General features: G+C 40.3%; 1 protein-coding gene across 1 annotated transcript in view; it reads right to left on the bottom strand.

The window, feature by feature from the left end:
* The window catches only part of dnah1 (dynein, axonemal, heavy chain 1), a 217,222-nt gene that overhangs the window by 190,641 nt on the left and 13,246 nt on the right, over positions 1–13,335 (bottom strand). Inside the window, exons 7-12 of the mRNA XM_055647806.1 lie at positions 10,509–10,670; positions 7,266–7,518; positions 5,052–5,209; positions 3,456–3,667; positions 1,723–2,021; positions 1,285–1,435 (exon numbers count right to left, since the gene is read on the bottom strand). Coding sequence (XP_055503781.1) covers positions 1,285–1,435; positions 1,723–2,021; positions 3,456–3,667; positions 5,052–5,209; positions 7,266–7,518; positions 10,509–10,670 — 1,235 coding nt within the window. The remainder of the gene's footprint in view (positions 1–1,284; positions 1,436–1,722; positions 2,022–3,455; positions 3,668–5,051; positions 5,210–7,265; positions 7,519–10,508; positions 10,671–13,335) is intronic.

Here is a 13,335-nt window from a genome sequence, read left to right as displayed (position 1 = left end):
CTTCTTCCCACCCTGCTTTCTGTAAGGACTCTATCCCCTATTCCCAATTCCCCCGTCTATGTCGCAGCTGCACCCAGGATGAGGTGTTCCAAACCAGGGCATCGGAGATGTCCTCATTCTTTAGGGAACAGGGGTTCCCCTCTTCAACTATAGATGAGGCTCCCACCAGGGTCTCTTCTACACCTTGCAACTCTGCTCTCACTTCCCATCCCCCCACTCGTAACAAGGGCAGTCCCCCTTGTCCTCACCTTTCACCCTACCAGCCGTCACAAATAACAGATAATCCTCTTGACATTTTCGCCACCTCCAACGGGATCCCACCACTGGCCACATCTTCCCATCTCCTCCCCTGTCTGCTTTCCGCAGAGACTGCTCCCTCCGTAACTCCCTGGTCAATTTGTCCCTTCCCACCCAAACCACCCCCTCCCCTGGTACTTTCTCTTGTAACCGCAGGAAATGCTACACTTGTCACTTTACCTCCCTCCTTGACTCCATCCAAAGACCTAAGCAGTCTTTCCAGGTGCGGCAGAGGTTCACCTGCACCTCCTCCAACCTCATCTCCTGCATCCGCTGCTCTAGGTTTCAACTGCTCTACATCGGTGAGACCAAGCGTAGGCTTGGCGATTGCTTCGCTTAACGCCTTTGCTCAGTTCGCAATAACCAACCTGATCTCCCGGTGGCTTGGCACTTCAACTCCCCCTCCCATTCCGAACCTGACCATTCTGTCCTGGGCCTCCTCCATGGCCAGAGTGAGTCCCACCGTAAATTGGAGGAGCAGCACCTCATATTTTGCTTGGGTAGTTTACACCCCAGCGGCATGAACATTGACTTCTCCAATTTCAGGTGGTCCTTGCTTTCTCCCTCCTTCCCCTCCCTTTCCCAGCTCTCCCACAGCCCAATGTCTCCACCTCTTCCTTTCTTCTTCCGGCCCCCACCACCCCCACATCAGTCTGAAGGAGGGTCTCGACCCGAAACTTCACCTTTTCCTTCGCTCCATAGATGCTGCCTCACCCACTGAGTTTCTTCAGCATTTTTATCTTCCTCGAGATTTTTTAGATGCTTTTCTAATTTGGCAACACTCTCCTACACCTTCCATGTAAAAAAAACCCAGATGTGTTAAGCTCTGCTAACAATGACTAATGGTACATAATATTCCAGGTCATAGCACTTCAGTGCATACAGTGTTTACAGTATAGTGATTCATTTGACAAATTAAAGTTCAATATTCAATTTAGTTTCCAAAGATTATTAGGAAATTATTAGGAAAAATCACCATTATATTACCTTTTCTATGTGAGGAACATGCTGTGTTGCTGTGATTGCTTTATCAAACAGAGTCAATGTGACAGCTTTAAATCTTTCCAATGGTGTGCTGAATTGCACCCTGCCATTATCCAGGCTAAGGTCCAGAACAAAAATAGGCATCTTTCTGGGCCTGAAATATACAAGAACATCCTTAAAGATAAAACAATTAACAAACCAAATCCTAAGTTTTGTGAAGAGCTACAAGCATTGCTAGATCACTCCACTCCACAACTCTCCTCAGGCCTAGCATCTGGTTGAGATTAGAACCACTCACATTTTATCCTGCCCCTCAAAGTGTATAAATAATAAAAGATAAAGAGAAGTAGCATAAAATACACCATTTAAAAGATGTAGTTAATAGGAAATATCTTGTGGGGCTCTGGAATAAGCTTACATACAAGATCTTGGGAATCTTACTTGAAATTGCTGTTAATGAGGTCTGCACCCCATTTCATATCCTCCGAACAATTGAGGGAACTGTAGCAGCCATCAATTATCATTTGAGTGTAGTTAACAAGAGAATCTTGCACAAGGTATCGGAGAGAGTCCTGAAGGTTATACTTGATCATTTCCATCAGCATATGCAGCTTAGACTTGCGATAAACCTCCCAGTTAGACTCCCGTAGGTTAAACCAACCTTTCCGAACATCCCATAGGCTGCTACGTAGAACTTTCTTCAATGTGTTGATCCAGCTATCACTAAGAAATAGTTGTATCTGAAATCCAATTTGAACAATTATGTTATAAAGCTACAAATGGGCACTAAAGTAAGTGTTTTGTAGTAGCCTACCCCAGTGTTTAGCAAATTCACCAGCTTGCAATTTGTTAACTCCTTCTTGTCTGAGGTGTCAAGCACAGTAGACAAGCAATACATGAGAAAACTTCCATTGGCTTCTAATTGACAATTACCCTTTAGCTCTATGGTCAAATAATAATCAAATATAACAATACGTCAGAAATATTGCATATCAGACTTTCAACCATTCTGTAATTTTAAGTGGGAATTCCAGTACAGAAATAAACTATACCAGCCAATAATCTATGTCAACAAGTATTTATGTTCCGTATAAGATTTCGTATCATATACTTGTCTCTGACATAAAAACTTTGACAGTCAGTGAGTGGTCAAAGTTTATCAGGATGTTCTCAGGACTAGGACATTAGAACATGTCTCCTGAGGCATGCTTTTTGGCTTGGAGCCCTCTCCCCTCAGCAAATTGTGGTTGTGATGGGTCAACTGAGCCAGAGTGCAAAATCAAAAAGCAGTACAGGGGTCTCAGGCAGCATGTTCAAGCAGTAAATTAAAAATTTCAAAAACTGCAGATGCTGGAATCCAATGTTAAAAACACTCAGAAGGTCAGCTGTTTTCTTTTCCAATTCTGTCAAAGGGTCTTGAACTTGAAATTTAGCAGTTTTGTTTTTATATGTGGTAAGCAATTTTGTTTTTATATGTAGACAAAAATGCTGGAGAAACTCAGCGGGTGAGGCAGCATCTATGGAGCTAAGGAAATAGTCAATGTTTCGGGTTGAGGTCTGGTTTAAGATCATTTTGCAGTTGTTGAGGTTTTCCACAAAAACAGCATGAACCCCTGCATTGTGCCACTTTAAGCTATCCTTCAAGAGCCTGTAGAAATTCTCACCACAAAAGCACATTATTCATATTATGATGTAACCAAGATTAGGTACACATTTAGCTTCTTTTTATTTCTCTTCCTATATAAATAAATATGGCCTTGTTGATCAGCAACAATACTTTCAGTAATGTTATGACGTGCAGAATTTTTCTCCTATACATTTTAATTGATCTCCAGTTTCTTGCTACTCAGCAATTCATCCTCTTACATCTACCCAGCCAGTGGACTTCCACATTACTGGAGAACAGCTCAATGTTGTTCTTGACCCCAACAGCTACTTTTCTGAGGAGGGGTCCTTGACCTGAAAAGCTAACCAGTCCATCTTTCTGCAGAGGCTGTTTGATTGGCTGAGCTCTTTGTGTGATTTTGTTTTTGAACTTAACATGCACATTTGTATTTATTTTACATTTCTATCCACCTTTCAAAAATCTAACATCGAGAACGTTTTAATCCATAATCATCAATTGATTTGTTTCAAAAAGTAACAAAAGGAAAAAGCGCAACCTAAACCAATACCTGTGCATGTGCCTGGGACTGAATCTGTTCAAATTCTTCTAATCGAACACTTTTTATGAAGGTTACAAAAAAAAGAGACATGGCTGCCACTTTATTGCACTCAGCACGCACTTTACACAAGGCTAATATCACTTCTGATTTTGTCAACAGGGTGTTAAAAAAAAATGCTTTTTTCTTTTGATGAAATGGATAGTCTGGGATTTGAACAAGCCCTGGGGAGAGAGAAAAACATTGTTATTAGTTTCAACACAGAAGGCCACAAACTCCAGAAAAAACCCAGAAATAGATTGCATGAATAGACAGTGAGCCTCCCCAGTAGAGTTCAAAACAAATACTTAAAACCTTAGAAAGAAAAATCATTGTTAAGCTAAAACCAGAGACACTGAAAATCTGAGATCTCAGCAGGTCAGGCTGCACATTAGGAGAGAAACAAAGTTAATGCTTCAAATCAATGGCCTTTCATCAGAACCAGAAAATATAAAGGGCATTAAAATAAGATGCAAAGTCAAGGGAGGAGGGTGCGGTTGAGGCGAACCCCCCCCACCCCCCCCCCCCCCCCCCCCCCCCCCCCCCCCCCCCCCCCCCCCAGATAAAAAGTTTTTTTTGTCAAAAATCATTGTTAAGCTAAAACCTTGGAGAGACACTGAAAACTCTGAGATATCAGCATGTAAATAGATGTATTTATGCACATTAGGCTCTTCAAAGTGCTAATAGCAGATCTGTACTGTACAAATGACAATTAAAGTTGAATCTGAAGGGCTGAAGTAAGGGTTGAGGTCAATGAGAATCTGTGGTCAGTTGAAGGCATGAGACACTGCCAGTTTGTGACACAAAAAAAATAATCTCAGGGTTATCCCATGAGTCTCGAGCCAAGCATAGGAGTAGCAGAACCATTTTCTGGCATATGGGTGACTGAGTAAAGGCATGGGACACTAATAAGGAACCAGCCATGGAGGGTATCTACAAAAAAATCTACACTCAAATATTTTTTTTAACTGAAAAAAGAGCATCGGGAAAAATAAAGTAAGGAAGGATACACAGAGCAAGAATTATCCAAAAGTACAGTTATACATATCAAGAAGGGACGTTGACTGGATATCTTCACTCTTGAGAAAAGGTGGCTGAGGGTTGGCTTAATAGTTCTTTAAAGTTATGAAGAGTTTTAATAGCGTAATCTAGAGAGAAGGTACAAAAAACTTCAAGCTCTTCCAGCATCAATGTATTCCCTTTATGAGGTTACCTTTAAGCAGTCCTTGTTAGGTTTAACTAGAACTCTGCATTCACGATATTGTACTTCTGCTGGAGCTTCAAGTAATCACCAAAACTGTTATGCTTGCTGAACAATTACGTTAAAATGAACAGTCAGCAAGGTACACAGTACGTGTATTGTAGTTAAGGAGTGCAAGTGGGTCATTCATTACAATCCCTGCAACTGGTTATAAAATCTCCTCAGAGCTGAAATGTCTCCCAAGTGGCAGGCACCAGCTAGACTGTTAATATTTATCTCTCCACACATCCTATCTGACCTTCTGCAAATAATTTGAAAATAAATAAATTGAACAAAAAGTAGTTTAATCAATGAAGAAAAATATTTACCTTTGTTTGGCACTTTAATTTTCTTTTTATCTGGGAGAGTGACATAAGAAAACTGTTTGGGATCAGACAACACAATGTTGTCAAAAGTAATTTTATTCATAGTGCGATTATAATCTAAATGAACTTCCTGTTCTATCCTTTTAAAATAATCTGGCAATCTACAAAAATAGAAAAGCAGTAATTAAAATATATCACAGAAATTTGTATTTAATTAAAATATATATTTTATTCTACATTGTAATCCAATAGTATAAGGCTACTTCAGATGTTTTGAGAAAAAATAGTGCTTAAGTAATCATTTATCTTAATTGATAGCTGAAATGTCTGATCAGGTTGAAATCTCTTCCATAAGGATTCTGATGGCTGAAATGATTTGATAGATTTTTTTTTTAATAAAGATGTGGTAGATACGTTGTAAGTTGAAAAATGTTCTGCTTAGAGGCTAAAAATTAATGGTAGTTATTAATAAATCCAATGGGGAATAAGGAGAAAGATATGAAAACTGTGTGTTTACAATGGAGCAACTTGGACAAAAAAAACCAGCTGTATTGGAAGCTTCATGGGAAGCTAGATGAGTGGATAATAAAAAATCAATGTAAGTGTAGATCAGATCTGATAGAAGATAGATAACCTTTAGCATAAACATTGGCTTTTACCAATTAGAATAAAGAGTCTGGTTCTGATTCTAAATAACATGTAATTCTGTTTGAATTTTTAAGGTACTATGTTACATGCTTTGCTTCCTAAATTGTGACTCCATTTCAAAAATTGGTTATTCACATGAAACAATTTGTGATGACTTGAGAAACAACAGAACTTGTCCATAAGTTGAAGTCCTAAAATGGGGCAAGGCCAATTATGATGGTATTAGAAGGAACTCTCAAAAGTTGATTGAGGGTGGGTGTTTACAGGTAATGAGATGTCAGGCGAGTGAGAGACTTTTAAACATGATACAGGGAATTCAGGGTCGGCATCATCCTGTTATGAAAAAGAAAGTTTGGCAAGAGTAGAAAACCCTGGACGACAAGACATTGGGGTTCTGGGCAAGAAATAATATTGTCTTGAAAGTACGAGAGAGGAAGATGATAGTGGGATGTTTTGCTGACTGGAGGCCTATAACAAGCAGTGGTAATGTTGAGATAAGTGGTATTAATGACTTGTTTGAGAATGTAGGTGGCATAATTAATAAGGATGAAACTAAAATTGGTAGTATAGTGGACAGTGGTTATCTAAGATTTCACTGAGTGCCTAATCACATGAGCCAATAGGGCTGATGAAGCTGTAATCAGGCAAATGTGAGGTGTTGCATTTTAGTACAACAGGTAAGGGCAGGACATACACAATAAACGGTAAGCACTGGGGGAGTATTGTAGAACAGAGATAGCTCGGGGTGCAGGCATATTGTTTCATGAAAATGACAACATAGTTAAACAGGATGATTAAGAAAGCATTTGGCATGCTTGCATTCATTGATCGTGCTACTGAGTCCAGGAGTTAAGACACTATGCTACAGTTGCACAAGACATTGAAAATGCCATAATTGGAATACTCTGCACAGTTCTGGTGGCCTTGCCATTACACTGGAAAAGGTGCAGAAAAGATTTATGCAGGTCTGGGGTGGTTTGAGATATACGGAAAGACTGGAGAGGCTAGGATTGTTGTCCCAGGAGCAGAGGCTGAGAGGTGACCTTATAGAGGTTGTAAAAACCTATGAAACCACAAAGGGCAGAGATAAGATGATTAGCCACAATTTTTTCTCCACGGTAGAGGAGTCTAAAACTAGAGGATATAAATTTAATGTGAGGGGGGGAGATATAAAAAGGACATGAGGAGCAACTTTTTCACATAAAGAATGGTAACCATCTGGACCCGGCAGCAAGAGGAAGTGGTAGGGGCAGGAACAGTTACAACATTTGTAAAGCACTTGGACAGGTTCATGGATACTTAGGATTTGAAGGAATATGGGCCAGGCATTAACAACTGGAACTATCTTGGCTGAGCAACTCAATAGGCATAGACATGTTGGGCCAAAGGGTCTGTTTCCATGCTATATACCTCTGTGACTCTATAAAAAATATAATATAAAAGCAGGTATGTTTTAAATTATACTCGTGAAAATTGATGTGATGAAAGTTTCCTTTTCAATTTAGCTATGTGAATTGAACATGGGGAGTCTTAATGCAGTTCGTAGGGGTCAAGCCATTATATACATACGCATATTTGTCATGGAACCCAGGTGTGCTGAAAGCCCACTTCTTCATTTTTTTAAGACTTTTTTTATCTAGAAACCTAAGCCCATCAACTGGCATGCAGTCAATATACAGGTTGTAGAGCAGCAATGCTTCCGTCTTCTGGCGTAGGTAATGGGCGTGTGCTACTCGCTTTGAAAAGGCAACAGGGTCCTCTGCGCTAAACATCAGCTGGACCCTTGGTATCCAAAACTGATTAGGCAACTCCAATCTCTCACCTATAAGGAAAATTATAATATGCTCAATAAGTAAGGAAGAAAAATCATCTTCATAAAATTCAACTTCTCCATCAAATGCTGAGAATGTATAGACTTTGAACAGGTGTGAGCTGTGGTTCCATTGAACCAACCTTAACTCAGTGTGAGTAGTAATTCCATTACTACTACAGAGATTTGAATACAAATTCTAGGCTGATGTTTCAGTGCTGTTCAGAGTGGCTCCTTTTTTGGCATTTCTTTCAAATGAAACATGAAGCTAAGGCCCTGTCTGTCCTTATAACCATATAACCATATAACAATTACAGCATGGAAACAGGCCATTTCGGCCCTACAAGTCCGTGCCGAACAACTTTATTTCCCTTAGTCCCACCTGCCTGCACTAATACCATAACCTCCATTCCCTTCTCATCCATATGCCTATCCAATTTATTTTTAAATGATACCAACGAACCTGCCTCCACCACTTCCACTGGAAGCTCATTCCACACCGCTACCACTCTCTGAGTAAAGAAGTTCCCCCTCATGTTACCCCTAAACTTCTGTCCCTTAATTCTGAAGTCATGTCCCTCTTGTTTGAATCTTCCCTATTCTCAAAGGGAAAAGCTTGTCCACATCAACTCTGTCTATCCCTCTCATCATTTTAAAGACCTCTATCAAGTCCCCCCTTAACCTTCTGCGCTCCAGAGAATAAAGACCTAACTTATTCAACCTATCTCTGTAACTTAGTTGTTGAAACCCAGGCAACATTCTAGTAAATCTCCTCTGTACTCTCTCTATTTTGTTGACATCCTTCCTATAATTGGGCGACCAAAATTGTACCCCATACTCCAGATTTGGTCTCACCAATGCCTTGTACAATTTTAACATTACATCCCAGCTTCTATACTCAATGCTCTGATTTATAAAGGCTAGCATACCAAAAGCTTTCTTTACCACCTTATCTATATGAGATTCCATCTTCAAGGAACTATGCACGGTTATTCCCAGATCCCTCTGTTCAACTGTATTCTTCAATTCCCTACAATTTACCATGTACGTCCTATTTTGATTTGTCCTGCCAAGGTGTAGCACCTCACATTTATAAAGATGAATATTCCAGATGAATAGAATATATCTCAAGGTACAAAGAAGCAGAAGTTATGACTTGTATATATCTCTCAGTGTCCTGACTTGTATATATCTCTCAACCAGCCTTAGAACCAAACATATTATCTCCACTGCTGAAAGTGGAATATGGCTGTGCATGAACTTGCTACCATGTTTCTGACATTATAATAGTAACTACCTTGTGTTCCTACATTCTTGTAGCAGAGATTTGGGGACAGACTAGCTGGGACGAGTGATGCATCATCATTCTAAAACAGTCCTCCTTCTGGCTTTCTCCTTTGAGCCTGGGATTAATAAATCCGGTTATATATTTGTCATTCTCGCAAAGAGCTCTTCTGTGGTAATGTGATAAACACTGATATGACTAATTCCTTTACGTAATAACTAGATTAATTTCTTAATGGACCAGAAATCACACTGTGTATGAATATTTATTGGTTCAAATAAATCAATCTGGAAAAGTCTCTTGGACATTGGTTGATTGTTGGGAGTTATCAGAAAGAAACCATGCAGATATTTTTGCTGCTAATTGGTCAGTTTCTTTTTTTCACAGGACGTTACATGGCAAATTAGTGTTCATGATACTTTACAGTCAAGATAAATAAGTTCACATTCTCCCACAGCATCTGGAGAATTTAAATTCAGTTGAGTAAAGACATTTGAAATTAAACTAAAACTAATATCAATCATTCTGACATAAAATTGCCATAATCATCATGAAAAACCAAGATATTTAGGGACTTAAATCCTTACCTACTCTGACCAAAGTGAACTCCAGAGCCACAGTAATATGGTTGTATTAACAGCACTGTGATGGCTAATAATAATAATAATAATAATCTTTATTTATATAGCACTTTTCAACAAAACCAGTATTTGAACCAAAGTGCTTTACAGAGATTGATTAAATTAATTAAGCAAGTCATTTGGTTCACAGGGAATTAGGAATGCACATGACAGCACATCCTATGAATGAATGAATATAAAACCTTTGGGTAATGTGGCAAATTAATTTGGGCATGCGCATGTATTGTCACATTTTCATGACCTACCAATTTGCTTTCTTCAGGGTTATTGCTTTGCATTGGCCAAGTGTTACGGAAGCGCAAAAAGCTTGGGCAGGGCAGAATTTGTTAGGGGTGTCCAAGAGGGTTTTCTGAAACAATATGCAGACAGCGGATGTGGTGATAGACTGGGATAGTGGAGATATGCTGACGAGTACTAGGAAACAAGCCTGGCCAGGTGACTGATGTTTCAGTGGAGGAGTATTTTGAAGACAGTGACCACAACTCCATAAATGAAACTTATGAATAAGGCTAAGTGGACCCTGGGGAAAAATTACAGCATTGTTAGGCAGAAACTAGGGAGAGTACATTAGGAGCAGTTGTTATTAGGTAAGTTCACATCTGATGTGGGGAAGTCATTTTAAGGCCATCTGATCAGAGTACAGGTACACAAAAATGCTGGAGAAACTCAGCGGGTGCAGCAGCATCTATGGAGCGAAGGAAATAGGCAACGTTTCGGGCCGAAACCCTTCTTCAGATGATCAGAATACAGGACTGGCATGTTCCTGTGAGGTAGAGGGATAAGGATGGTAAGGTAAGGGAACCACAGACAACCAAAGAGGTTGTACATTTTGTCAAGAAATAAGAGGAAGCATATGTAGGTTGCAGAAAGATGAAATCAGACCAGTCTTGAAGCAAGCAAGAATAAACTCAAGTAGGCAATTAGACGGGCCAAAAGGGCCCACGAAATGTCATTGGCGAGTCGGTTAAAGAAAATCCCACTCTCAAGTAAAATGTGTTTTTGTCCAACGTGCATTATTCTAAAGCAGCAATTCTTTAAATTAAGACGACAAACCAGCACACTTGGTTAACACCTACCAGTTTCAGTAATACCACCATTCAGTACTATTTTGTTTTTTTCATCTCGGATTAAACCATAACTATTCGCTTTCTGCACTAGATATAGCTTCCTTTCCTTGTCGTAGTCCAAAACACCAACAAAAAACCACCTGTAGCCAAGTGAGTCACTTTTGGGATCATCTGTAGATTATAAAAAATCATTTATTTTTTAAAATGCTAATACTGATTATCCCAACAAGAATTACAATTTCATGTTTGCATTTTCATTTAATTTATCAAGATAATGGCACAACACTCAAATATTAACCTATAAATTAAATAAGCCTGAAATGGCACACTCAAATATTTGTAAAATTGAAACAGATATTTCTGGTTTTCATCAAGACCCATTCCATGCACACCATTTTCAACTGGATAATTTCTAAAGCTGAATTTTTCAATTCACTACCTCTAGTCCCACCTGACCCTTTGATGAGCTTTTATCTAGATATCCTCTCCATCCCCTAGAGCAGTGATTCACAAAGTTTTGATACCAGTGTACACCTTAAATTTTTATAAGCATCTTGTCCCCCTTGTTAAAAACAATAATATTTCATTGAAAAAGTCGATAAAAATTGCATACATTTTTATTTTGGATTAAGGTATGCATGTAAACAAAAGTTTTCTATAATATAATGTATAATTACTAGAATAAAATTAATAAAGTATCCATTAAATAATTTTTAAATTAAAATAATTTATCATCAATGTGAATGATGAAATTGCTTATGTTGGGAAAGTATTTCGGCAAAATTTAGCTCTTTAGTTGTTAATTTCAAGTTGCGGTTCGACATCTAATATGCGTGTTGCAGTGCAAATCTATTAGGTGCTGGAGCTGTCAAACAGGGCATAATTTCAGGTTTTGCTTGGGGTGAAGGGGCAAGCTAGTCTCCCAAGATAGGCAAACAAGATTATAGCCTATCATTACATCCCAGCGTATAACGTACAATAAAACATATAATACTTAATTTAATAATATGACAAAATATTGCACGGTTGCACTCACTAATTATCATGAAATATAATTATCAAGCAAGTAAAGAAAAAATGCGGTAATCATGTATTTTTATAGAGGTGGATGCCCTGCACCAACTCGCCCTGACTCTCCCTCAGCTCTGGGCCTTCACACACACACACACATACACACCCACTCACTCACCACCCGCCCACCCACCCACCCACCCACTCACTCACTCACTCTTCACTCACTCACTCAGTCACCACTCACTCACCCACTCACTTACTCACCCACTCACTCACTCACACCTGCAATGGATCACAACTACTTCATTCAACGCCAGATCCACACCCTCAACAAACACTTCCTCGGCTATTTGGACTCTACCAAGGATCGCAAGCTTGCTTCCCTCCAGACCAGTGCCTCCACCGACACTCCTCGATTCGACCGCCCGCCAGCCCGGAGCTTCACCGCCGGACCGCGGCGCCGCCTGCCCGACCACCACGAGGCCAAGATGGCCACCACGAGGAGCAGCAACCACACCGCCTCTCTGACCCCCACTGCCTTCCCGGCTGATCCCAGACCCGGACCACTGAAACTGCCGCGGTTGCCGACTCTCACCGCCTCCCTGGGGCAATTGCTGCTATCGACGACCTTCACTGTCTTCGCGGGGCCACCGATGCTGCTGCCGCCAACCCATATATCTACTCCAGCCCCCCACGGGCCTCCACCAGTGACTCCGCCAACCCACGCCTCTCCACCGGCCACCAGCGGGCCGGAGGCGTCACCACACCAGAGTTCCAGGTTCAGCACCAGGCCCACAACCTCCACAATGCAGACACCATGTGGTCTGACTCTGCTGGGTCCTATTGATCCTCCAGACCCCCCCCCTCTGCCTACAGGGAACCTCAGTAGTGATGTGTCTTCCCCTTGCCTCTCTTTCAATCAGGTTACGCCGACCACACACCTGCTAGTTAAAATTCCCGCTGTTTTTTTGGGGCTTTATTTTTACAGAGATGCCAGAGCTGGTGAAGTCCGGCAGCACTGCACCCGAGTTGTTGTGCAGGAGTCTGCAAACTACCCAAATACAGCAGCTATCACAACTTGAGTTGGAGAATTCATACAAAATATATAATTTATTTGCAAATATGTATGTATATATAAAATAAGTCATAACCACAGTATTTTTTCTAATAATGAATCTATGTTTCAGTTGTTCAATTTGCTCGTGTTTGGTCCATACTGTAAATCTTTGCTATTCTCATCAAATATCTTTAAAAAGTTGTTATTGTATCTGCCTTAACAACTTCCCCTAGCAGCTTGTTACATTTTTCCACCACACTCTGAAAACGTTTCCCCTCACATTCCCATTATATCTTTCCCCTCTCATCTTAAATTTATGTCCTCTCATTCTTGATTCCCTTATCCTGGGAAAAGACACTGTGCATTTACACATCTATTCCCCTCATGGTTTTATACACCTTTAGAGATCGCCTCATGGAAAAATGTCCTAGTCTGCCCAAAGTCTCTGTAACTCTGGCCCTCAAGCCCTGACAATATCCTTGTAAATCTTCTCTGATCTCTTTCCAGCCGAACGGTATCATTCATATAGTGGTGGAACCAAAATTGAACACAATACTCCAATTGTAGCCTCTCCAAAGTCTTGTATGAGCGTAATATAACATTCCAACACCTATGCTAATTTCTCTAAATGATGAAGGCCAGCCTCCCAAAAACCTTCTTCACCACCCAGAGAATTATATACTTGTACTCCTCAATCACTCTACTCCAACAACACCTTTCCTGTGGCCGGGACACTCCCGCCGCGCGGCTGGCCAATCATCCGCT

The sequence above is a fragment of the Leucoraja erinacea genome, chromosome 16 (assembly GCF_028641065.1).
Source record: "Leucoraja erinacea ecotype New England chromosome 16, Leri_hhj_1, whole genome shotgun sequence".
Taxonomy (NCBI): Eukaryota; Metazoa; Chordata; class Chondrichthyes; order Rajiformes; family Rajidae; genus Leucoraja; species Leucoraja erinaceus.
The sequence above is the reverse complement of the archived record's forward strand: the minus strand, read 5'-3'. Positions and strand labels throughout refer to the sequence as shown.